Here is a 27,500-nt window from a genome sequence, read left to right on the forward strand (position 1 = left end):
AGCCCGAGCCCGAGCCCAAGCCCGAGCCCGAGCCCGAGCCCAAGCCCGAGCCCGAGCCCAAGCCCAAGCCCAAGCCCGAGCCCGAGCCCAAGCCCGAACTTGACCCGAACCGACCCATGGGCCTACTTGCAGAGAAGCATTTACTGCGAAGAAAACTGAAAGCTATGCTGTACTCCGTCCAAAACATGCAGCACGTCAGATAAGATATTCGCACTAAACCATATCACATTATCAAATCCATCCATTCATAAAAAGGTTACCGGGCAACTGACGATCGTAGCACCGTTTCAGCACTGATTTTTTTTTTTACTTTGGACTTTGAACCCTGGCTAACAAGCGAATAGTGTCCAGCCAATGGTGCTGTCAGAATCAATCCGTGCATATATTAGAAAACTTTTTTCAAAAAAGTGCACTTTATCTAGTAATTGTTTAAGGCCATTTCGCGATTTCAATAAAGCAACATGCAGCAAGTAATTTCATGTGCTCTTGGGGGCCCCCTGGTGGCGAAGGGGGCCCTAAGCATTACATTTACATTTTACATTTAGTCATATAGTAGACGCTTTTATCCAAAGCGACTTACAAATGAGGGCAATAGAAGCAACTAGAACAGTCAAGGGCAACAGTATGCAAGTGCTGTAACAAGTCTCAGTTAATCTAGCACAGAACAGAAATAAATTAGACAGACAGAAAATGAATAGAATGATAAGTGCTATTCTTGATTGATCAGGTGCTGCTGGAAGAGATGTGTCTTTAGGTGTTTTTTGAAAATGGCTACAGACTCGGCCGCACGAATTGAGATAGGCAGGTCATTCCAACAAGTGGGAACGGTCCAGGAAAAGGTCCGTGAGAGCGATTTCATGCCTCTCTGGTATGGCACCACAAGGCGTCGTTCACCAGCAGAACGTAGGTTCCTGGAGGGTGTGTAAGTCTGAACAAGCGACTTTAGGTATATTGGTGAAGAGCCAGTGGTTGCTAAGCAGCCACTTAGTTCGCTTATGCATTGGGCCGGCTCTGATTACAGGCAAATTCTCAGAACGCCTACGTATTAAAAAATGGTCGAGTTTAAAGCAGCACTAGGTAGGTTTTGCTCTCGGGCTCTCCCTACAGTTGAGAAACAGTATTGTCCTCTACTACTGTCGTAAACTGTCATTCTACATCAGTGGATGCATCGCACGTGCATTTGTTGACATGCCAACCATGATTTCCCTGAACACTGCAGGAGTTCACATGCGTGTTCTGCTTGCGTCGCGTGTGAAATGTCTTCATCCCAGGTACAGTGGCATATGTTTCAGCATGTCATATGAATATAATTTCATGGGTTTTATTTTTTTTCAAACACCAAATGATCGCGATGCTCACGTTTACAAGCCAGCGGCATTATAGTAGCCTAGTCTATTGGTTCCCGTTTTACAGAATCTATATGATACTTCAATTCAATGTTTGAGTGGTAGGTAATAACCATATATCGTCAATATTATAATATCAAGCTACCATAGATGAATCTGCAAATTTGAAAAATCGATTTGCATTATAGCTTGAGGCAAGACAAATAAACCAATATCACAGATATGTTAGGTATCCTAAAATATGATTTTGTACGTCTTATGTATTTACTTGCAAGAATGTAGCCCGTCCTCCTTCAGCTCACGCCCGCGAGCAAACGCTGATCCTCCTGTCTTTAATCCCATCACTTTCTCGTTTCCTCTTTTTGCTTCCCTCTGACAAAACCTTTGCTTTCTTATTTTTCTGTGCTGCTTCGGCCATGACTATAACATTCGGCAAACAAATGATAGCTGGGCTTGCACGTCTGAATTTAAGGAAGTGGTGGTGGAAGTGACGTATATGCCGTAAAGCAGTTGAATTTTGTAGTTCTTTTTTTTCTCGGGTTGCTACCCGAAACCCGAAGTTTAAAAGTACGATTAAAAACGATACAGACCCCGTCAGGCTATGGCAGACGTGTCATTCAACCTATTGTAAGTCGATGTATCATCACAAGAGTCTTGAAAATATATTATGAAGGTTGAAAAGTTACCTAGTGCTGCTTTAAATCAGGCTCGGGCTCATAATTACAGTTAATGTGTCGGGCCGGGTCGGGCTTGATTTTTTGAGCCCGATCTAAGCTCTAGTGTGTAGGGAACAATACTAGTGTACATAATGTAGTGTACCTGGAAGGCTGGTGGAGACGTTGACCTGCGTGTAGAACCTTTTGTTGGGCAGGAGCTCGGAGACGCCGTTGCGAGCCTCCACGCTGAAGGAGTAGTTGGAGTTGGGCAGCAGGTTGACCACAGTGACCGTGCGCTCCATCAGGCCGCTCTGCTGCGGCACGAAGCCCACACTGGCTCCACAGGGCTCACACTGCACCAGCGGGGCCCTCGGGGGCCCGACACAGCGCCGGCAGCCGATGCTGTAGGTCAGATCCCCCCGGCCGCCGGAGTCAGTGGGCGCGGCCCAATCCAGAATGAGCGTGGACTGTTTGAGGGTGTAGATCAGATCCCGGGGCGGGGAGGGGGGGCCTGCGGGCGAAACCATTAGAGCTGGATTAAAATACAAATACTCAAAAGATCATTACCACCAAAAAGAGCCGTCTGAACATACTCTAATTAACACGGCGATAATTACCCCTCAATGGACTGTAATTCTTTTTAATAATTTAACCCAATTATCTACAACTGGATGAAGCTTAACAGAGCTTGAGGCTTAAAATCACTTAAGAGGAAATGAACGCAGGCCGTGTACTAAAGAGAGAGAGAGAGAGAGAGAGAGAGATAAAGAGAGAGAGAGAGAGAGAGAGAGAGAGAGAGAGAGATAAAGAGAGACAACGTTTCCACATTTTGTTAAGTTATAGTCTTATTCCAAAATGGATTTAATTCATTATTTTCCTCCAACTTCTGCAAACAATACCCCATAATGACAACGTGAAAGAAGTTTGTTTACTTTGTATCACATAAGTATTCCCAGCCTTTTCTCAATCCCAGCCTCAGGTGTTTCTGAGTTTGATGCTAAAGCTCGGCTATGTTTGGGTAGTTTCTCCCGTTCTTCAGTGCAGGAGCTCCATCAGGATGGATGGGGAGCGGCGGCCATGTTCAGATCTCCAGAGATGCTCAATCGGGTTCTGGGCTCCGGCTGGGCCACTCGAGGACATTCCCAGAGTCGTCCCGGAGCCACTCCTGTGTTCTCTTGGCTGAGCTTCGGGTCGTTGTCCTGTTGGGAGATGAACCTTCACCCCAGTCTGAGGTCCAGAGCGCTCTGGAGCAGGTCTTCATCAAGGATTCATCTTTCCCTGATCCTGACTAGTGTCCCAGTTCGTGAAACACATCCCCACATCATGATGCTGCCCCCACCATGATCACTGTAGGGATGGGGATGAGCGGAGCCTGGGTTCCTCCATTCAGCCCAAAGAGTTCAATCTGTGTTTCAAAGATCAGAGAATTGTGTTCCTCATGATCTGAGATCCTTCAGGAGCCGTTTGGGAAACTCCAGACGGGCTTTCCCTGAGGAGGGTCTTCCCTCTGGCCACGCCCCCACACAGGCCTGATTGGTGGAGAGCTGCAGAGATGGCTGTTCTTCTGGAAGGTTCTCCTCTCTCCTCAGAGAAACGCTGGAGCTCTGTCAGAGTGACCATCAGGTTCTTGACCTCCCTGATTAAGGCCCTTCTCTCCGATCGCTCAGCTCTAGGAGTCCTGGTGCTCCCAAACTTCTCCATGTGTGGATGATGGAGGCCACTGAGCTCACCTGGACCTTCAGCTGCAGAAATGTTCCTTCCCCAGATCTGAGCCAGTCTCTGAGTCTACAGACGATTCCTTCATGGCTTGGTTTGTGCTCTGCTCTGTTAACTGTGGGACCTTATATAGACAGGTGTGTGCCTTTCCTCATCATATCCAATCAGCTGAACTGACCACAGGTGGAGTCCAGTCGAGCTGCAGAAATATCTCAGGGATGATCAGTGGATCAGGAGCACCGGAGCTCAATGAGTGTCATGGCAAAGGCTGGGAATACTGATGGACATTATTTTTAATACATTTGCAAAGATTTCAAAACAAACTTCCTTCACTTTGTCATTATGAAATAAGTGTTTTGTAAAGTACATCTTAAAACTGGCAAAACTTTGTTTGAAAAGGTTAATTCAATTTAAATGTATTAAAATTAAATTCAGACAATTGCTTAAAAATTACCATATGAATATTTTTGGCTATAATCTGTTTCAGTCGAAGGAAAGAATTCCTCCAATTCCACCCACAGAAAGAGCAGATTTCAAAGACACACAATGTACACAGGAACAGAAACTCAACTAGAACACACACTCGTTGTGTTTCAGATTGTAGGATGGGTTTGTGATAGTCCATGAAAAGCTGTTGATGTCATGATAAGATCAAGGACCTTTAAGCGTCAGAACCGCAAGTGTGAGTTTCTGCAGTGGCATTCACAACAACTTCCCCCAAAAACTGCAACTGATTTATGGAGAAGTGTGTGGGCAGAATGAATGAGTCTCTTATCTAATAGAGAGAGAGAGAGACAGAGAAAAAAAAATAGAAAGAGAAAGATAAAGAGAGAGAGAGAGATAGCGAGAAAGAGAGGGAGATAAAAGCAGTGCAGGGAGGAGGACAGGGATCTGATGCGTTAATTGCTGCTGTCCTGTCGCGCAGGACTGTTCTGTTGACTGGAGGAGGAGCGGGTCGAAGAGGAGCGGGTCGAAGAGGAGCGGGGCGAGGAGGAGCGGGTCGAAGAGGAGCGGGTCGAGGAGGAGCGGGGCGAGGAGGAGCGGGTCGAAGAGGAGCGGGGCGAGGAGGAGCGGGTCGAGGAGGAGCGGGTCGAGGAGGAGCGGGTCGAGGAGGAGCGGGGCGAAGAGGAGCGGGTCGAGGAGGAGCGGGTCGAAGAGGAGCGAGTCGAGGAGGAGCGGGTCGAAGAGGAGCGGGGTGAGAAGAAGCGGGTCGAGGAGGAGCGGGTCGAGGAGGAGCGGGTCGAAGAGGAGCGGGTCGAGGAGGAGAGAGTCGAGGAGGAGCGGGTCGAAGAGGAGCGGGTCGAAGAGGAGCGGGTCGAGGAATGCGGGTCGAGGAGGAGCGGGAGTCGAGGAGGAGCGGGTCGAGGAGGAGCGGGTCGAAGAGGAGCGGGTCGAAGAGGAGCGGGTCGAAGAGGAGCGGGTCGAGGAATGCGGGTCGAGGAGGAGCGGGAGTCGAGGAGGAGCGGGTCGAGGAGGAGCGGGTCGAGGAGGAGCGGGTCGAGGAGGAGCGGGTCGAAGAGGAGCGGGTCGAAGAGGAGCGGGTCGAAGAGGAGCGGGTCGAGGAATGCGGGTCGAGGAGGAGCGGGAGTCGAGGAGGAGCAGGGTTGAAGAGGAGCGGGTCGAGGAGGAGCGGGTCGAAGAGGAGCGGGTCGAGGAGGAGCGGGAGTCGAGGAGGAGCAGGGTTGAAGAGGAGCGGGTCGAGGAGGAGCGGGTCGAAGAGGAGCGGGTCGAGGAGGAGCGGGTCGAAGAGGAGCGGATCGAGGAGGAGCGGGTCGAAGAGGAGCGGATCGAGGAGGAGCGGGTCGAAGAGGAGCGGGTCGAGGAGGAGCGGGTCAAAGAGGAGGAGCGGGTCGAGGAGGAGCGGGTCGAGGAGGAGCGGGTCAAAGAGGAGCGGGTCAAAGAGGAGCGGGTCAAAGAGGAGGAGCGGGTCGAAGAGGAGCGGGTCAACAGAACAGTCCTGCAGGAGCGGGTCGAAGAGGAGCGGGTCGAGGAGGAGCGGGTCAACAGAACAGTCCTGCAGGAGCGGGTCGAAGAGGAGCGGGTCGAGGAGGAGCGGGTCAACAGAACAGTCCTGCAGGAGCGGGTCGAAGAGGAGCGGGTCGAGGAGGAGCGGGTCAACAGAACAGTCCTGCAGGAGCGGGTTGAGGAGGAATGGGTCGAAGAGGAGCGGGTCGAAGAGGAGGAGCGGGTCGAAGAGGAGGAGCGGGTCGAGGAGGAGCGGGTCGAGGAGGAGCGGGTCAACAGAACAGTCCCGCAGGAGCGGGTTGAGGAGGAGCGGCCCTGCGTCTCTAATGCCGTTTGTCAGACAAGAATCTGTCAGCAGCAGAAACACATTTAATGTAACCAGGGCTTTAAACTGCCTATCACCAGCTCAGACCAGGAGCTGCCCTCACACACACACACACACACACACACACTCAATCACTCACACACACATGCACGCACACACGAACGCACACACACACGCAGGAGATCTAGGTTATTGAAAAAGAGCCTCTTGTCTCATAAATGCAGCAGATGATAAGGAGAGTGTAACAAATGCTGAAGCGTGAGTGTGTGTGTGTGTGTTTGTGTGGAATAATTTAATGTGTGCAAGAAGCATTGTTTTATTAAAGGCTTACGCAACGAGGTCCACGTGTGGCCATGAGCACAGAGAACATCTGCAGTCAGGATAGATACATCTGCCACACACATGATCACGCTCGCGCTCACACACACTCACACGCTCACACTCACTCGCGCTCACACACACGTGCTCACACACACTCGTGCTCACACACACTCGTGCTCACACTCACTCGTGCTCACACTCACTCGTGCTCACACTCACTCGCGCTCACACTCACTCGTGCTCACACTCACTCGCGCTCACACTCACGCTCACTCACGCTCACACTCACGCTCCCTCACACTCACACACTCACTCATGCTCACACTCACACACTCACGATCGCTCACACTCACTCACGCTCACACACACGTGCTCACACTCACTCGTGCTCACACTCACTCGCGCTCACACTCACGCTCACTCACGCTCACACTCACGCTCCCTCACACTCACACACTCACTCATGCTCACACTCACACACTCACGATCGCTCACACTCACTCACGCTCACACACACGTGCTCACACTCACTCGTGCTCACACTCACTCGCGCTCACACTCACGCTCACTCACGCTCACACTCACGCTCCCTCACACTCACACACTCACTCATGCTCACACTCACACACTCACGATCGCTCACACTCACTCGCGCTCACACTCACGCTCACTCACGCTCACACTCACGCTCCCTCACACTCACACACTCACTCATGCTCACACTCACACACTCACGATCGCTCACACTCACTCGCGCTCACACTCACACTCACTCACGCTCACACTCACGCTCCCTCACACTCACACACTCACTCATGCTCACACTCACACACTCACGATCGCTCACACTCACTCGCGCTCACACACACGTGCTCACACACACTCGTGCTCACACACACTCGTGCTCACACTCACTCGTGCTCACACTCACTCGTGCTCACACTCACTCGCGCTCACACTCACTCGTGCTCACACTCACTCGCGCTCACACTCACACACTCACGATCGCTCACACTCACTCACGCTCATGCTCACACACTCTCATGCTCACTCTCATTCATGCTCACTCTCAACAAACTCACTCTCATGCTCACACACACTCACTCTCACGCTCACTCTCAACACACTCACACTCATTCACTCACACTCATTCACTCACGCACGCACACACACACATGCTCAGGCAACACTAAATACACTCAGAACTACTCTCTCCCCTCTCCCTCTCCCTCTCCCCCTCTCTCTCTGGCATGTGCTCAAAAGAGGGACTGTAGAATCGATACTCTAATTAACACTATCACAGAGTCTTTCTCTCCCTTATACACCAGCAGTCTAATCAATACAGTAATTAATGGTGTAAATAAAAGTCATAAGCAGTCAGAGACTCGTTCAGCCTAGAATAAACAGCTGGTCACACAAGAACTGAAAGGTTAAGTGTGTGAGTTCTGTGGCACTAAAGCCACTAAACAGAACTGCAAAACATTTGGGTTGATCTGGAAATGGCTTTCCATTGGTCAGCACACAGATAGCCCCGCCCTAAACCCACGCCATTGGTTGAGCTAATGCTGCTGTATTTTTTTTTTTGCTTTACAAATGAGAAGGTCAAGAAGTTGCAAAACAGGAAACCCCTGTGAATCAGCATCACAACACAAGCCTCTTGTCAGCGTTAAACCCCACGGTAAACAACATTACACCAAGAATCAATGGGACTGTAATGGGAATTTACAAATGAGTAAATACACACGTGATGCACACACACACACACAAGTATTGACATGCAGAGAGAAGAGGAGTGTCTTACGTGTGCAGGGTGCGGATGGAGCGTCCAGTGGGGTTCTGAAGTGGTCGTCCTCACACACACACAGCACAGAGCCTTCTTCTTCAGCCTTGCTGTTCTCCGGACACGGGAAACACTCTTGCTGCCGCGATGACATCTTGTAGGTTCCCGGAGGACAGGCTGGCACGAGAGAAAACACACAGCAAAGAACCCGTTACAACAAAACCTGTGGCTGGGCATCACTCCTAAACCTGAGGCCGGAACAGGTCACATGGCTTTAGACCTTATTAGCCAACATGAAAGAACCATTTGGGAGCATAAGCGCTACTTGGAGGGGGGAAAAAACCATGCGACTGTGCCTCCAGGAACAAAATCCTTTCTAACTAATGAGGCTCATATTACACATGATTAAGGGGCTGTTTGTTGCCTGTACGAGCAGTAAGTGATGGAAGCTCGCGCTCGTAAAGAACCCACGAAGACACTCGCGCAGCAATGGATCGCAATGTTCAATATGGACGCTGTAGGAAAGAGAAAGTCCCACCTCGTAGTGAGTGAAAGGATGTGTAACTCAACCTCACTGATTAAAACTGTAAAAGGTGCTATACTTGCATGCTTATCATTGTTAAAGTTGTCATGAACTGGCTTTTTTTATTTGTTTATACTGTTGTCTGAGGTCAACTTATGACGTTTGCATGGATTTTAAATTCAGAAACATCATCATGAATCACTTATTGGCTATTTTCTGCCCTGGTTTTGAGGCTCTCTGAAGAAACGGTCGGTTTTGATGGGCGTGCTGCACTTAAGACTTGGAAGTAAACGCCCACGGCTAGGATTGGATAAGATTTGCATATTTAATGAGTTTCTGCTCCCCTGTCAGTACATGTGGAAATTGTTTTGAAAGCGTGTGGGGAAACACTCACAGGGCTCGGAAAATATATTTATCAAAAAAACACAAAGATTCATCTTTCATCCACCCGCGATTGATTGGAATGTTATTTCTGTATCATTTCGCTTGATCATAAGTGAATATAACCACGAACCGTACACACACACGCACACACACGCACACACACACACACACACACAAAAGGAATGTTATTTCACTACAGCTCGTCGGCAGGCCGGTGATAGCTCATCTGAAACACACAACCCCGGGACGTTGGGCTTTGCGAATAGGCATTACAAGTCCGAGTCTGATCCCGAATGAACCAATAACAGCTTCTCCAGCCGGTGAGCGCGTGCTAAGATGTGTAATCAATAAATATCAAACGATCTGTAACAATGCAATACTAACACATATAAACACATGTTTTACTCACATCAGTGTGTTGCAGCGTTCCTGTCGGATCCAGAAGCACAGCGTTGTGTTTTAATATCAATACGTCTACAAATCAAGTCTTAACCTGTGTCTTGTTTACAAACGAATCCGCGGTTAAATGAAGCGAACAAACGCGCAATGTCTTACACACGTGAGCTGAAACCGCATGTTTATTGCTCGGTAGCGACCGGTTTAGCTCCTCGAGTGGGTGGGCGGGGCTTGAGGCGGTGCTTCTGCGTCCTGAGACGTCAGTGGTTGACATTCTGAGATCTCTCATTTTCTGGGTCTGGTGTCTATAAAAGCTTTTCTTTGACTAACAAGGACGTTTTCAGCTCTGAAACTTACAGGATATTCTTATATCATGATAAAATTTTATATACCAAAGGTTCAAAGGAAAGTTGATTTCTCAATTCATCAGCCCGTTAATGCGTTCAGATCAATAAGCTCTAGATGTTAACGGCCTCATGAACTGAGAATTCCTTGAGCTTTTGACATAAGATGTCACAATAATATATAAATATCCTGTAAGTTTCAGAACTGAAAACTTCTGTTAGTCCAAGAACCCCAGAGAACGACTCGTTGTGGAATGTGTAGATCGGTGAAAGACAGAAGAAGATCAACGCCTACTTCATCACAACTTTGGCCCCGCCCACCAGTGTGTTAGTGAGATGATGAGGAGAGATGAACGGACTAAAAATAACATTACCTTCCAACGGATCCTAATGCTAGCAATGTCCTTATTTATTCTCAACAATGTGAATGTCTCAGCTGAGCATTATTTATCAGCATTTGCTACATTTCACTGTGGATTCTTTCCCACTTCTTGGGAAATGTCAGTGCAGGCTTTGCCAACAGACTTTCACGATATGGACTCGACAGTAATGCCACAACATGCGAGTAACCGTGTTCATTCTAATGCCTGATCTGAGACCAGTTTTTTCTGATATGATTCATGTACAGTCAGATGCTCTTTGCCTGCGTGTCAGTAAATCAAACCAGTGACTAAACGCTCAACTTCACATTGTTTATCTCAGTAGATTTCCCCATTAGTTAACCTTGAGAGCTGTAATAGCAAAAAACGCAACTAAAATAATAAAACTTTTCGAGAGTTCCACATTTAATACTAGGCATTTAATTTGCAAACATGTTAGCCAATCACAACAGTGGGCGTTTACACTGAAGTCTCACAGCGGCCAATCACAACAGTGGGCGTTAACACTGAAGTCTCACAGCAGCCAATCACAGCAGTGGGCATTTACACTGATGTCTCACAGCAGCCAATCACAGCAGTGGGCGTTTACACTGAAGTCTCACAGCAGCCAATCACAGCAGTGGGCGTTTACACTGAAGTCTCACAGCGGCCAATCACAGCAAGTGGGCGTTTACACTGAAGTCTCAGAGCAGCCAATCACAGCAAGTGGGCGTTTACACTGAAGTCTCACAGCGGCCAATCACAGCAGTGGGCGTTAACACTGAAGTCTCACAGCAGCCAATCACAGCAGTGGGCATTTACACTGAAGTCTCACAGCAGCCAATCACAGCAGTGGGCATTTACACTGAAGTCTCACAGCAGCCAATCACAGCAGTGGGCATTTACACTGAAGTCTCACAGCGGCCAATCACAGCAGTGGGCATTTACACTGAAGTCTCACAGCAGCCAATCACAGCAGTGGGCGTTTACACTGAAGTCTCACAGCGGCCAATCACAGCAGTGGGCATTTACACTGAAGTCTCACAGCAGCCAATCACAGCAGTGGGCGTTTACACTGAAGTCTCACAGCGGCCAATCACAGCAGTGGGCATTTACACTGAAGTCTCACAGCAGCCAATCACAGCAGTGGGCGTTTACACTGAAGTCTCACAGCGGCCAATCACAGCAAGTGGGCGTTTACACTGAAGTCTCAGAGCAGCCAATCACAGCAAGTGGGCGTTTACACTGAAGTCTCACAGCGGCCAATCACAGCAGTGGGCGTTTACACTGAAGTCTCAGAGCAGCCAATCACAGCAAGTGGGCGTTTACACTGAAGTCTCACAGCGGCCAATCACAGCAGTGGGCGTTTACACTGAAGTCTCACAGCGGCCAATCACAGCAGTGGGCGTTTACACTGAAGTCTCACAGCAGCCAATCACAGCAGTGGGCGTTAACACTGAAGTCTCACAGCAGCCAATCACAGGGTAGGAAAAATGCCTATTATTTCAAAATTATGACAATTTTGGGTGTAAAAATCCTACTAACTGTAATATAATAAATGCACCACAGGAAACATAAAACAATGCAGTTCATGACCCCTTTAAGAGTATCATTTATAAATCCTTACACTACCCCATCCATCCATTCATTTGTCCATCCCCCCATTTAATTTTGAATCATTATACAATCACTCCATCATTGCCTCAATGCACTGACAAGGTCATAAAAACAATTCTCTGAAAACATACAATGAATATGCACACGGATACACAGATGCACACACGCACAGAGTGACCCAAGCAGCAAATACTGTCCTGTTTTCCAGCGAGGCAAGCAAAATCTGATAGACAATCAGAAAAATAGCAAAATAAGTGATATGGAATATAAAAGCATACACAGATACACACCAAAACAACACGAAGTGTGTAAGCAATGCTCACCGATCGCATGGCTTGTCGAGTTAATTCCTGCGAACAGCGCTAACATAATATGTGCTATCAGACCCGTGTTTGTTTTTGCTGCTGTCTTTACAACTCGACTTTAAACGGTAATGTATTTTACCGCTGCAAAACTGAAGACAGCTAAAGCCAAACACACTGAAGGGAACGAGATTACAACCCATATCTGCTGACATTACACACAAATGCCCAGGGATTCATTTTTGTCTAATTCCACAACAGACCAGCTGGCTACACACAGATCAATTTATCTAATGTGACATCAGCAGGGGTTGATCAACAGAGACCAGCGAGATGATTGGCTCTAAAGTCTCAGGTCGCAGAGGATCCAGCACAAAGACCAATGCCAAATATCTAAAGGGAAAGGAGGCCCGTGGATCAAGATGTAGTAGAGTTTAGGACATTCTCTGCCTAATTTTATGCCGGGGTTTATTATCTGAAATTATGCATCATTTAAAGTCTAATGGAGAACAAACAAATCATTTAAATGTGTTCATTTAGCAGGCACTTTTATCCAAATCGACTTACAAATGAGAATAATAGAAACAGAAGCAATTAATCCAAGACAGAACACAACACAGGTAGTACGCATTTCCATAAGAAAGAGAGTTTACTGCAAAGAGTTAGCTCGTGTAGGTTAAAGAAGGCAAAACAAAAGAGAGAAAAAAACAATAATGGCTGACAAAGATCTGGTTTTGTGTGAGCAATCAGATTTCGCTTCATAACCAGCCAGCTCATTCGAACACGCATCAATAAATCATAAAGAACGTAATACAGTAAACGTGAGCAATGAATTGTTTCAATGGCGCTCAGACAGGAGGTATTAATGAATATTAATAAGCCCAAAAAGACGTTTGCTTTGCTCTCCCTCTCTCGTCTCAACACAAATGGCCTTCATTATTTTCTGGCTATAATTCCATGCCGTCTTCTTTCCAAATGTCAGGCTAGATTTGCAAGCAGCTGTCACGGAATCAATAATTCATGTCATCATATTCAGATCACTGCCTCAATGCTGCTAATTCCAATTTATGAAAGAATCCCTTGCGAATGGAATAAATCCACATAAATGAAGGAGTGAAAGGTCTATTTTAAAGGTCCTGCCTATCATGCTCTTCATTCTCCTGTGAGCGTTTAGATCATTGAGTTTGAATGGGTTATAATAACCTGTTCAGGTTGCGCAGGTTACACTGCATTGTGCCACAGTGATTACAGTGACATTGATGCGCCCTCTGCATTCATCAGAAGCACCAATTTGTCCAAATCTCAAGTGTCACAAACAATCATCTTCAGTGGTCCGGTAACAGAAGCAAAATTCAAATATAATTGGGAGCAGAAATGTAGAGATTTGGGTGTTGGCTCTCTAACCACCCACCTACAACACCAACCAATGTAAATCTTAATTACATAACAACATCCGAGCTTCCTGTAAGCAAGTAAAACCACACATTTTCCTCTAGTTATGGTTTACATAAATCACTCCAACTGGATAGAGTCCCTTTCCAGTGGGATTTGGAGAGAGACAAAGGAGGCGCTCTTATGGTGCGTTCATACCAGACGTGAATGAAGCGAATAAATCGCGCTATTTGCACGACATGACCAACGCATGACCCTGAAGTGTCTGAGAGACCGTGATTAGACTCCCCCTGAAATTGCCTCATCAATACGGCATCCTCAATAAACCCGTCTCCGGCGTGATGACTCCCGATTGTTCGAATATTACAATTTAATAATCGCCTCATCAATATGGCATCCTCAATAAACCCGTCTCTGGCGTGATGACTCCCGATTGTTAGAATATTACAATTTAATAATCGCCTCATCGATATGTCATCCTCAATAAACCCGTCTCCGGCGTGATGACTCCGATTGTTCGAATATTACAATTTAATAATTGTCTCATCAATACGGCATCCTCAATAAACCCGTCTCCGGCGTGATGACTCCAATTATTGTTCGAATATTACAATTTAATAATCGCCTCATCAATACTGCATCCTCAATAAACCCGTCTCCGGCGTGATGACTCCGATTGTTCGAATATTACAATTTAATAATCGCCTCATCAATACTGCATCCTCAATAAACCCGTCTCCGGCGTGATGACTCCGATTGTTCGAATATTACAATTTAATAATTGCCTCATCAATACTGCATCCTCAATAAACCCGTCTCCGGCGTGATGACTCCGATTGTTCGAATATTACAATTTAATAATCGCCTCATCAATACTGCATCCTCAATAAACCCGTCTCCGGCGTGATGACTCCGATTGTTCGAATATTACAATTTAATAATTGCCTCATCAATACGGCATCCTCAATAAACCCGTCTCTGGCGTGATGACTCCGATTGTTCGAATGTTACAATTTAATAATTGCCTCATCAATACGGCATCCTCAATAAACCATGCCGTCATCCTTAATACATGCCGTATTGATGAGGCAATTATTAAATTGTAATATTCGAACAATCGGATCCTCAATAAAACCGTCTCCGGCGTGATGCCTCTGATCTTTCGAATATTCCGATCTATTATGACCTCTGACCTGTTGTCAGAAAAAAAGTTGTCAGAATAATAATCATACGCTGTTTGTTGATTGGCCAGAGGAGAACTGCCCCCCCGACTGAGCCTGGTTTCTCCAAGGTTTATTTTCCTCCATTCTGCTCCTGATGGGGTTTGGGTTTTCTTGCCACTGTCGCCTCTGGCTTGGCTTGCTCAGTTGGAGACACTAAATGTTCAACTAAATATCCAAATAAATCTAATTGTTAAACTAAATTAACCATATAAACTAAATTACTGATCTAAAGCCCACACTGTCACTGTATGATAATTGAAATGAACTGATGACATCACTGTTTTCTCCAGAGCGGCTGTACGGCTGAATCAAATTCTGTTGCATTATTTTCCTGTTTAACACTGTGAAGCTGCTTTGAGACAATCTGCATTGTTAAAAGCGCTATATAAATAAAGTTGACTTGACCTGACTTGACGTAGTTGGTCGCTTGAACATCTTGAGTTTTCTCGCTTCATTTGCACGTGACATTCGCTTCCCAACAGATGTGAGTTTGTGTCATGGGAGGAGCTTCTGCCAGCAGCTCGTCTCGTTGTGAAATGGCTGACATGATTGTTTTAAAATACGGTGAATAAGCTCAATGTGCCGGCTTTAGCTAGCTTGTAGTCTCAATAGGGTGAATTCAGGGGGATTGGGACACTTTTTCCAAGTCATCTCAATGGCAGAAAGTGTCCAAATCCCCCTGAGATCACTCTATGTAGAGCTCAAACTGAGTAAAGAGTGTTTTAAACTCACCAGACTGTCCGACCTCCTCACTCACTTTCTTCCAAGCAAGATCCTATTCATTCCTGTTTCTATAAAGTATGAAGATGTGTCGACAGCTCCGGGTATCCACATATGATTCTGTCCTCAGTGTTGTCACTACTAGAGCAAGCTCCTGATTGGTTAACGCGGCGCGAATATCCGCCAAACTTCATATTTTTCAACTCGCGCCATTCACGCGAATCGTGCCGCAGAATGTCTATTTGCGTCTTTGCATTGACTTAACATGTAAATCAGTCGAAACGCTTCATTATTAGGGCGTCCCGACTGGACAGACTCTTTCTCTGCATGTCCATCACATTCATCCTCTTAACACACCTCACCATTTGCCTTCACTCTTCTTTAATTTCCTTTGTACTCTTATCCTCTTTCTCAGACTCTCTCCCATGTTCTCCATCTCCCCTCAAATCCCTCTTCTCACACTCTCAAATTCAATGCCGCTTATCACTACCAACAGAACAATAGAAAAACCATGGACAAGAGTCAGAATTAGAGGACATTACACTGCTCAGCCTTAATCCTAATCAGGACAAGAATGATCCGAGCTCTGCCTCATGAGGCTTGAATCCCAGCCTCACACTCACACACCACCACTGATCAATCTTCATCAACGCTGTTCCCTTATTATAACACAGATCTGCCATGACCCGGATCAATGAACCACCCCTCGCTCAGAGTCTTGGACTCTATTGCACTGGACATTCACACCTTTCTTGCATCCGAGTTCTTACTTCATCTACAGATCTTCCACTCCCTTCCCCAACGAACCACATTAGGTCATCCACCTCCAGAGGCTTAGAACGGAGGATGACATCATCAAAGGCGTCCAAGCAGCTAATGTTGGGGCTTTGTTTGCTTCCTGTCACCTCTGATGGATGGTTTCCATTTAGCCAAGTACGGAGGAGATTTGTAAATGTCCAGGCCTGAGCCCAAACCCTGATGGAGAGCATAAGGCTGAGCCGATCAGAGAGGAGTCAGGCACCGCTACATGTGTGCACAATGTCACGTGAATTTGAAAATTCAGGTCATTGCGTTTACAGATCATAGACCACTTCATGTGTAATTTCTCACAGAACGTCCAGGGGAAACTGTGTTACAGAGGTAGAACTACATGAAGAGTGTGAGGGATTTTGCATAGTGATGTGAAGAGGGAAAGGGGTAGAAAAGGAAATTGAAAAGGAAGAACACAAGGAAGGAAATGAAAAATGCAGATGGAAAAAAATATGGAAAATGAAACATGGAAAAAGAGGAGAAAGTGGGAGGGAAGAAACAAACAAAGTGGGAAACCGGGAAAGAAAGAAAGACCGAAGGAAGGAGGGAGGGAAGGAAGGAAAGACAGATGTAACAAAACATAATGGAAGATGGTAGGAAGAATGGGGAAAATGGTTGAAAGTAAAGGAAATTGAGAAGGAAGGACAGAAGGAAGGAAATGAAAAATACAGATGGAAAGAAAGATGGGAGGAAAATGAGACGGAAAAAGGAGGAGAAAGTGGGAGGGAAGTAAAAAGGGAATGAAGGAGGGAAGGAAGGAAAGAATGAAGGAGGGAAGGAAGGAAGGAACAAAAGTAGAGAGGAAAAAAATTATTAAAGAAAAAGAAGGAAAACTGTAAGTAAGAATGGTAGAAAAGAAAAGTAAATTGAGAAGGAAGGACAGAGGGAAGGAAGGAAATGAAAAATACAGATGAAAAAAAAGATGGAAGGAAAATTCAACAGGAGATGAGGAGAAAGAGGGAGGGAAGGAAAAGTGGGAAACAAGAAATGAAGGAAAGACCGAAAAAAGAAAGGAAGGAAAGAAAGACAGATGTAACAAAAGTAGGGAGCAAAAAATAAATGAAGAGAAAGATGGGGAAAAAGGAAAATGGTTGTAAAGGAGTGGGAGGTAATCAACAAAGGAAGGGGAAAGAGAAAAGGAAGAGGAAATGTTAGAAGAAAGAGAAAAAGTGCGGGAGGTAAAGAAGGAAAGGAAAAGCAAAAATGCATAAAGGAACATAGAACGAAAGCAAGGAAGGAAAGAGAAGAAAGTGTAGGCAAAGGGGAGGAAGGAAAAAGAAATGCTGAAGGAAGAGGGAAACGGGGCAAGGAAAGAAAATGAAGTGTGCCAATGCAACATTAAATAAGAATGCTAATGTGCTCACGTGTTTCTGACACAGAACTGTCTCACTGAACTGTCTCACAGAACTGTCTCACAGAACTGTCTCACAGAACTGTCTCACAGAACAACTTTCTCACAGAACTGTCTCACAGAAGAACTGTCTCACAGAAGAACTGTCTCACAGAAGAACTGTCTCACAGAAGAACTGTCTCACAGAACTGTCTCACAAAACTGTCTCACAGAACAACTGTCTAACTGAACAACTGTCTCACAGAACTGTCTCACAGAACAACTGTCTAATTGAACAACTGTCTCACAGAACAACTGTCTAATTGAACAACTGTCTCACAGAACTGTCTCACAGAACAACTGTCTTACTGAACAACTGTCTCACAGAACTGTCTCACAGAACAACTGTCTCACAGAACTGTCAGACAGAACTGTCAGACAGCAGGGTAGCATCTCACAGTGGGGAGACAGCACTTGTGAAATTGATTTCCTGTAGGCTTTCGGTGACATTACCCCTGTCCCCTCAAACCCCAATCTCAACACGCCTATATCCACGTCTGCCTGATCTGAGAAAGCAAGCTATCAGCTTTCCCTCATTAGGCTGGGAGAGAGGGATGAGATTGGAAGGAGAGAGAGCCCTGTCCATTTGCATTCCAAACCCATCAGGCGGGTGTCAATGGTTATGTTTGCATCTGAATGTCAAAGCAATTTCAGGTGCGGCACTCAAGGAATTGAGATGGAAAAGAGAAAAAAAGTCAAACCTCGTTTCTGAATCACTGAAGGGTGTCCGACTGATGAGGATGCTGGGTTCGGAGAATGAGAGCGGGGTTGCGAATGAGATGCAGGCAAATTTGCAACATCTCTCAGAAATATCTAAGCACGACAGGTTGGGCACATTTGCAGCCTCAAACAAACAGCGCTCCTTATTGTTAGCTCAGGTAATGGATACCTCTTTTTTTCATTCTCCCCTTTCGCTCTCAGGGCGAAGGCTCAGCTTGAACATTAAGTGATAAAGCAAAGTGGAAAAGAAGTCATTCCTCAAAGTTTTGCAGACGCTACCAATCGAGACTCAAACAAACTGCTTCTGAAACTGAAACGTTTCCTTCTGAACAGGTTACTCAGCAGCAGAACCCAACAATTTAATTATAATACAAAAGATGAGAGGTGTGTTGGTTGATTGATTTCCATTTTTTGAGGACAAATGGATGTCTGGAGGCTGGTCACATTTCCATGATCAATGGCGTAGAGGTCAGGAACGATAACAGATATTTCTTCCAAGTAACACACAATGATTATGCCGTGCTGAATAATCGGAGCGGGAATGGAAGAGGAGAAATGGGTAAAACGAGATGAAAAAGGAGGAAATTATAGCAAGGAAGGAAGGAAAAGAGAGGGATTTTTATGAACCAAGACTCATGGGAAAAGGTCACAGTGACCTCAACCTAAAACGGTAGCACCTCTGACGATTGACCTTAGTGTCAAAGGAGGAACGAAAAAGTGGGAAGATGATGGTGGGGGAGAAGAGAGAGAATGTGAAGAAAAGGGGGAAGATTATAAAGGGGGGAGAAGAGGGAGAACGTAAAGAAAAGGGGGAAGATGATAAAGGGGTGGAGAGGGAGACGGTAAAGGAAAGGGGGAAGATGATTAGGGGGAGAAGAGAGAGAATGTAAAGAAAAGGGGGAAGATAATAAGGGGGGAGAAGAGGGAGAACGTAAAGAAAAGGGGGAAGATGATAAAGGGGGAGAAGAGGGAGAACGTAAAGAAAAGGGGGAAGATGATAAAGGGGGAGAAGAGGGAGAACGTAAAGAAAAGGGGGAGATGATAAAGGGGGGAGAAGAGGGAGAATGTGAAGAAAAGGGGGAAGATTATAAAGGGGGAGAAGAGGAAGAACGTAAAGAAAAGAAGGGAGATGATAAAGGGGGGCGGGAGAAGGTAAAGGAAAAGGGGGAAGATTATAAAGGGGGGAGAAGAGGGAGAATGTAAAGAAAATGGGGGAAGATTATAAAAGGGGAGAAGGTAAAGGAAAAGCGGGAAGATAATAAAGGGGTGGAGAGGGAGAATGTAAAGAAAAGGGGGAAGATTATAAAGGGGAGGAGAAGAGGGAGAAGGTAAAGGAAAAGGGGGAAGATGATAAAGAGTGAGAAGAGGGAGAACATAAAGAAAAGGGGGAAGATGATAAAGGGGAGGAGAACTAGGGAGAACGTAAAGAAAAGGGGAAGATGATAAGGGGGGATAATGTAAAGAAAAGGAGGAAGATTATAAAAGGGGGGAGAAGAAGGAGAAGGTAAAGGAATAGAGGGAAGATGATAAAGGGGAGGAGAAGAGGGAGAACGTAAAGAAAAGGGGACGATTATAAAGGGGAGGAGAAGAGGGAGAACGTAAAGGAAAAGGGGAAGATGATAAGGGGGGAGAAGAGGGAGAATGTAAAGAAAGGGAGGAAGATTATAAAGGGGAGGAGAAGAGGGAGAACGTAAAGAAAAGGGGACGATTATAAAGGGGAGGAGAAGAGGGAGAACGTAAAGGAAAAGGGGAAGATGATAAGGGGGGAGAAGAGGGAGAATGTAAAGAAAGGGAGGAAGATTATAAAGGGGAGGAGAAGAGGGAGAACGTAAAGGAAAAGGGGAAGATGATAAGGGGGGAGAAGAGGGAAAATGTAAAGAAAGGGAGGAAGATTATAAAGGGGGGGAGAAGAGGGAGAAGGTAAAGGAAAAGAGGGAAGATGATTGGGGTAAAGGAAAAGGGGAAAGGAATAATGGAAGATGGGAAAGAGACAGACAGCAAAGATCATGGGTGTCCAATCCTGTACATGGAGAGTTTAGATCCAATCATAATCAAACACACAGAACTCTTCCAGGCGGATGTGCTGGGGCAGCTGAGGCTAACTCTGCAGGACACTGGCCCTCCTGGAGCACCCCTGCTGTAGATCATGTCCACACACACGGAATAAGGTCATGTTTATAATGCATCCGGTGAACTCTAATCAAAACTCCAGTGCCTCTGACCTTAGTCAGTCGGCCTAAAGGAAAAGGGGGGAGGGAAGGGAGAAAAGGGGGGAAGGTATAAAAAAGGAAGGGATTGAGGGTGATGGTACTGATCATGCCAAGATACATGAATAAAAGGTTCTGAAAAGATCCAGTGACCCCAACCCAGTCTCCAGTGCCTCTGACCTTAGTCAGTCGGCCTAAAGGAAAAGGGGGGAGGGGAGGGAGAAAAGGTATAAAAAAGGAACGGATTGAGGGTGATGGTACTGACCATGCCAATATACATGAATAAAAGGTTCTGAAAAGATCCAGCGACCCCAACCCAGTCTCCAGCAACTCTGACCTCAGTGCCCAAGAGTCGTCAATACAGCTGGCCAAAGAAAATGATGGGATTGTTGGAAATCGATGGAAGTAAAAGACAGATCTATACATGACAGGATCGATGGCAAGGGTAGGTGGACCTCGGAAGGCCTGTAAGGGTTCTAAAGGTCAGGATGACCCCTGATGGCTCAACTGTAGAGGAATGGATGTTCAGGGCAGGAAGGGTAATTACGGGCAGATTGAAGGAACTTGAATTGGCTTAAAAGCAATGCATAAGCACCTTTAATATGACAAACACACACACATGGTTCAATCTGCATCACACTTGCACGGATACACAAAACTCTGCAAACACGCAAACTCTGCAAACACGCAAACACGCGTGACCCTCGAGAAGTGCTCAAGCAACAATTAACAGAGTTTGTCAGTCTGGCGTCTGCATAAAAAACGAGGCAGAAACACAATCAAGGCCACAATTAAGCTGTGAAGGTAAAAGGCTTGTGACCTTGTTGTGTAATTAACGGCTTCTTCTTTCATTAGTTTTTCTCTTTTTTTGAGGGCCCCATTTTAATTAAGACACAGGATGCTGTCGGGAGGAGTTGAAAGGGAAGTCAAGACATCGCTAAAACGGGGAAGATGAGAATTAGAGCTCGAGGTGCAGCTGCGACGAGGAGCGAGGGAGCGAGAGAGGACGAGAGACAAAGGCAGAGATTATGATTACAGGGAGGAGGAGGAGGAGGAGGAGGAACACAAAGAGCGAAACAAGCGTTTACAGTGAGAGACACACTGTAGACAGACACTTACAGAATGTGGAAAACCTAGTGAGAGGCACAAATGGAAAAGAAAGATCAAGCTCTCTGTTGCATTAAGGCGGTGTTTTAAAGTGCCTGTCATTGGAGGGGCTCAATATGGATTCTTTGTTGGGTTGTCGAATGCATTTTTCATCTCTCTTAAAGGGTTCTCTCCTGCCCCAGTGCACCATTCTGCAGAAAAACATCCGGTCAGTAGATTCTGTAACGGATTCATCCGGGGATTCTGGGACTACACAGGATCATTCAAGCAAGAGCCTTCAGATGAAACACAGATGGACATTAAATGGCACAGTGATGCTCGAGTCTTTGCCTGAATGCTTGATGTAATTAAGATCATATGCATTTTGACGTGTTTATTGGGCATTAGAATCATAAAGTTCGATAGACTGTAAAGTTACTCAAAGTAAAAAGCTTCATCGCCACTGTGCCCTTGAGGCTTCAACCTTCAGTCATTCTGTGTGATGACAAATGTGTGCCTACACTTCTCCTGGAGATGATTTAGAAATAAAAAGGTCCTTGTATAAAAACGGCATCAACTCTACAATTGCAGGTGCCTGCATTTTAGGTTATGCATTTTATTTGCCCAGGCTTTACTTTAGACTTCACACTTGTAGTTCGGTTCGTTTGGTCCGGACCAAAAAACTAAAATAAAACATACAGTCCTTGGGCCTATACCAGGTTTAGCTGGCTAGCCAGATATGTTTAAGCTTAGTTTAAGCCAATCCTGGGTTTTAGGTAGCATTAAAGTGGTTTGGCTTTTGGTGTTCATCTCCATGGTAACTTAAGCTCCACGGCTAACCTGCTCCAGGACAGGTTATGTTCTGGATAAGAGATCTCAAACTGAAATTGGACCAATCAGCTGTGAGCAAAGTGACACGCCTCTGATGCAATGAAGTCACTCCCCCTGTTTCTACTCCACATTAACGGTCACGACATAGCAAATGGTTTTTAAAGACTAAAGCGTCTAGCTTTTAATAATGCTTATTTAATATAATAATAATTTTGAATGATTTAGATATAATTTATGTAATTATTATACCCATGGGTCATCAATTACCCATGTATCATTTTAGTTCATCAATCATTAATAGGCACATAGTTACAATTAATATAAATAGCCTATATAAAGGTCATACAAATAAGCTTTCAAATCAATAAATAAAGCAATAAAAAGTACTACATGTAAGTTTAAATGCTCAATTCTCTCTATATATCAACTAAACTAACTTCAGAACTTTTACTTGCACTGACTAAGATTTTTCTTAAAGTTGTCCACTTTCATAGACAGCTCTTTTCTTCTTCCTGTGTAAATTTGTTTAAATTCTTAATATTTTCAATCATGTAATATTCTGCAGAAGAGAGAAATTAATCTCAGTTTGACTGATCCACAGTGTGTGATTGGCTGTTCACTGCTGATGTCACAGCTAAACTCCTAAACTCAGGATCAAAGCCTGTTGACAGAGAAAGCTGATGATCAGCATCATGGGACCAACAAAGCCTGAATAGATTTGTTTGGTTTTGTCAACTCGAAACTAATCCTGTAACCCTGAGTTTGTTAAACTACCACCATGGTACAGGCCCCTGGTCCGCTTAGCGTTCACACATTTTTAACAGCGAACCTAAAGTTACCGAACCAAAGGCATAGGGATACGCTCACAACCTGATTGGTCGGCTTTTATGACGTATATTTTGTGACGGAGCTGCTCACCGAACATTCAGAACAATGCTGTGCTGATTTAAACGCCATCATCTTATGCGTGTACATATGGTTTTATTTTTACCAGCTGAGAACTCACAAAGAGCTCATCAAATGTTCAAAACATTCAGAACAGCAGCAAGACTTTCATTTTTTACATCCTCGCTGCTCCACGTTTGCCCTCTACTCATACACCGATCTTTCCGCATCATCAAATCAGCTGACTTGTAGCGTCGCATCTTGTGACATCACGTCCTGTTTTTGGTTCGTTTACATGTCTTTGGTCCGTGTTGCGTTCATATATCAGTCGAACCGCAACAGAGTTGGTTTGGAAGTTGGTTTCCCTACTCTAGTACTGTGAATTCAGACATACTTCTTTTGTCATATAGTGTCTATCGCCTACTATAAAGTAGGAAGTATGCGATTTCAGATGCAGCCATAGTGTACAAGCAAGTCTCCTAAAACTTTGAAGCTTTATGGGGTAATCAAATATTCATAAATCAAGAGTAAAAGCTATGAACGATGGAAATCCTCCAATTAACAATTCCTGACAAACTACTTTACCCAAGACAATTTACGGCATACTTGGAGCGACATTCCCAATGGAGTAACCTGGGACAAAATGTCTACAAAGTGCACAATAAGACTCCACAATATATCGTTTTAGCATCAATATCGGGATAGTCACATGGCAGGATGTGCGATGTCAAGTATAGGGATCATTCGGGCAGCTGCTCCTCGGTTCAGAACGCATGTGATTCACGGATGAATTGCAAAGTTTAACCATCATAGAGTGAAAGTTTATTCTGTACTCATTCAGAAGATGCGTAATAGCGCCCCCTAGCGTCAAACAGTGAAAACACGGAAACACTGAACACTCTGTGTTTGGCAGGGAAGCGTTTTCTCACAAATAACGGAAAACTACGTGTTTGGTGGGGAAAGAGTTAAAGGGACAGCAGCCTAATAAACCAACAGCTCTTTGTGCTAGGAATGGTGATCAAAACAACAAAAGAGAAAGTGACTTTTGTAGCTTTGACAAAGATCAATTATATTAATTAATTATATAAGCTATATTTCAGTTATACAGTGAAGACCGTTATTTTGCATTTGATTATTCAACTGTTATATGTACCTGAAGAACATAAAGCACTGCTTATTTCAACTGCATCTTTCTACTATTGCATGCGTTTATGCAATAATTTGTGTATTATTTTCTATGCAGATTCACTCCCAAACAAAATCACCTCAATTATTCTAGAAGGATTCATTCTTTTCAAACCGAGCTATTCAAATCCTCTGGTGAAATAGTTTTTATATTGCAGAAAACCAAAATATTGCAATGTAAGAGTTTTCCAATGTCTCGCAGCCCCTGTGCACACTGATGACAGTTCAGCGATCCTTCATCCTGTCGTCTCCCAGATCTTTAACCACTAGGATAACACCACCCTTGCGTTTATATGGATTTTTACAACACCGCTTCCACAAAACTGTAGACTGGAAAAAAAACCCTGAAAGGTCTGGCATGGCTCTACAACAGCTTTTCTAACTTTGTTACTGTGCCGAAGACACTGTAGGTCAGGAGGACGATGTCCTTTAACAAAAAACTGGAAGAACTTGCAACTGAACACCCAAGTACAATATCCAGTACCCTGACTGCTCAAACTGTGCATAAAGACTTGGACAGAATGTGTTTTCGCCTCTTCCATGCCAGCTCTGAGGTGCTGTCGGGTGTTCACACACAGCAGATGGGTTTGGAGTGTGTGTGGGTGTATCTATTGATTTCTTCTGGCCTGCGGTCTTCCAAATGCCTCTCTTCCTCCTCCCTCACTCCATCCGTCTCGTTTCGCTCCAGTCTAAGGTCTCCATCGCTCTTGGCAAACGATGGAGCTGTAACCCGCCAGACTAAGCCAAGTGTCCTCCTAAACTTCCTCTCTGGATAATGGACTTTGCGAGAAACATTGTGTAGGATGTTTGTAATCACCAGAGATTCAGTATGGACGTTTCTAAAGATCACCAGCGTGGCATATGGTTCTATATTCTGCATCCTCCCTCTCCTAGAATGCAGGCACTATTTTCCTGCACTAGATTTAAAGATAGGTTGTAGATTCACAATATCGCCTCTGCATGACTTAGCAAGCTAAAGAATAGGATACAAAGCTAGTTAGTTGAAACCAAAAAGTTGCAAATGCTGTTTTATGGTATCTTTTAACCTCTATGGGTCTGCACCTGTTTTGGGAAGTTGACATTCGCTGACATTTGTGCTTTTTTTAGCTGCTTATCAACATATTAATGGCAAAAAACTGTGCTCAGCACAAACTGAGCTACCATAATATGTGAGCAACATTTAAATTTACAGAAAAATGTAATATAATGTATAATGCAATATGTATGTACATGCTTGCATTTTTGAAAGAATAACGTTTATGCATGGTTTTTGAAAAACAACTTTGAAAATTAAGGCCACAAAATGCACAGTATATGTGTCCACAATACATTTGACTAATGGGTGTTGTTGCCTTGAGTTTTTTTTTGCTTCAATCTGATGTGAGAATCATTGTGTCTGCTCATTCACATAAAAAAATATATTGATTTCAATTTTGTAAGACACTTTTTGTTTACAAAGCCCATATGTAAAAAGGCGTGAATGATCATGAATAATGATGTGATTCCCACCTGAGAGGACAAAAGAACCACATAACGAAAGAGTCCGGTATGTGACTAATAGGGAAGCTAAGAACAGGACAAAAGAAATATATTTATTGTAGTTTTCTTAGAATATAGTCAACAATATAAAATGAGAGCCAAAGGGCCAGCTGATAATGATGCAAGAAATCTGATGTTTACAAACTGGATGCGAATCACAACCATATGTGGTTTGAAACCAGATCTGATGCACCTCAGTGTAAACACTTAGATTACATTTCCTTTTTATATCATTGTGCACGTGTGTGTATATACACAACACTAGACTTCACTTGCCGACTTGGTAAATGATTACAAACTCATGCAAAAATATGCCTTGTTGCATGACAAATAAAAACAAAGAGTATGAAATGGCAGATGAGATCTGACTTTCAACGACTAGCACTGACGCATCCAGACTAAAAATCAAAGCCAAAATTTGGGCTCAAGTTGTGTTTAATTTATGTAGAGAGATCTTGACCAAGAGTCTCTACTGAGAGATCTGACCATTAGAGCCAGCATAGATATCAAGATTCTCAAAGTATTTCAAATCTACAATTTTCCAGAAAAATACTATTCTCATATGCATATAATGGAATGCATTAATACTATACAGCGTTTGTGCTGCTCTCCACTCTGGGGGTCAAATACTGTACGAGGATATTAATGAGGCATGCAGAAAACCCTACAACACAAGAGAGAACCGCACAGAAACTATAAGGACAAATGCACTGTTATTTGCCCGTCAGCTCTCGCATCACTCCTTCCCTCCCACAAGAGTAAAGGAGCACACGCAACGAATCGCCGAGCTTCATCAGAGCTGCGAGAGCTGGTGCTGTGCCAACTGAATCTGCACACTGCAAAAAAATCAATAGCTTGTTTTAATGGAGAAATCCTGGAGCGCTGCACAAAGGCAGAAGGCAAACAGTGGCATGTTCAGACGTTAGCACTGCAGTCGGAGCCACAGACCAGTGAATCTGACGCCGCATCCGCTGTTCCCACCGGTGTTCGGAAACTCTCCGTCAAACTTTAGACACCCACGGAGAGGAAGACGTTACCGAGGACAGAGACGAGGGGAAGTCTGAGGAACTCAACGCTTCACTGCATCAAAGTTTGATTTCCAAAGGCATAATATCTTCAATGACTCATATATATATATTAAAATTATACAGTCTAATGTTCAAAAGTTTGTGGTCGGTAAGATTTTTTAAAAAGAGTCTCTTCTGCTCATGAATCTGATCATAACTCCATAAATCATATATATATATATATATATATATACACACACACACACACTCACCTAAAGGATTATTAGGAACACACACTAATACTGTGTTAAACCATGCCCAATTGGCACTAAGGGGCCTAAAGTGTGCCACGAAAACATCCCCCACACCATTACACCACCACCACCAGCCTGCACAGTGGTAACAAGGCATGATGGATCCATGTTCTCATTCTGTTTACGCCAAATTCTGACTCTACCATCTGAATGTCTC

General features: G+C 44.8%; 1 protein-coding gene across 1 annotated transcript in view; it reads right to left on the reverse strand.

Annotated features, from left to right (window-relative positions):
* The window catches only part of epha10 (EPH receptor A10), a gene marked incomplete at both ends in the record, with an annotated part of 230,214 nt that overhangs the window by 81,716 nt on the left and 120,998 nt on the right, over window positions 1–27,500 (reverse strand). Inside the window, 2 exons of the mRNA XM_079829729.1 lie at window positions 2,166–2,513; window positions 8,131–8,286. Of these exons, the coding sequence (XP_079685855.1) occupies window positions 2,166–2,513; window positions 8,131–8,286 (504 nt within the window). The remainder of the gene's footprint in view (window positions 1–2,165; window positions 2,514–8,130; window positions 8,287–27,500) is intronic.

Source organism: Gobio gobio (assembly GCF_949357685.1).
Source record: "Gobio gobio genome assembly, chromosome: 11".
Taxonomy (NCBI): domain Eukaryota; kingdom Metazoa; phylum Chordata; class Actinopteri; order Cypriniformes; family Gobionidae; genus Gobio; species Gobio gobio.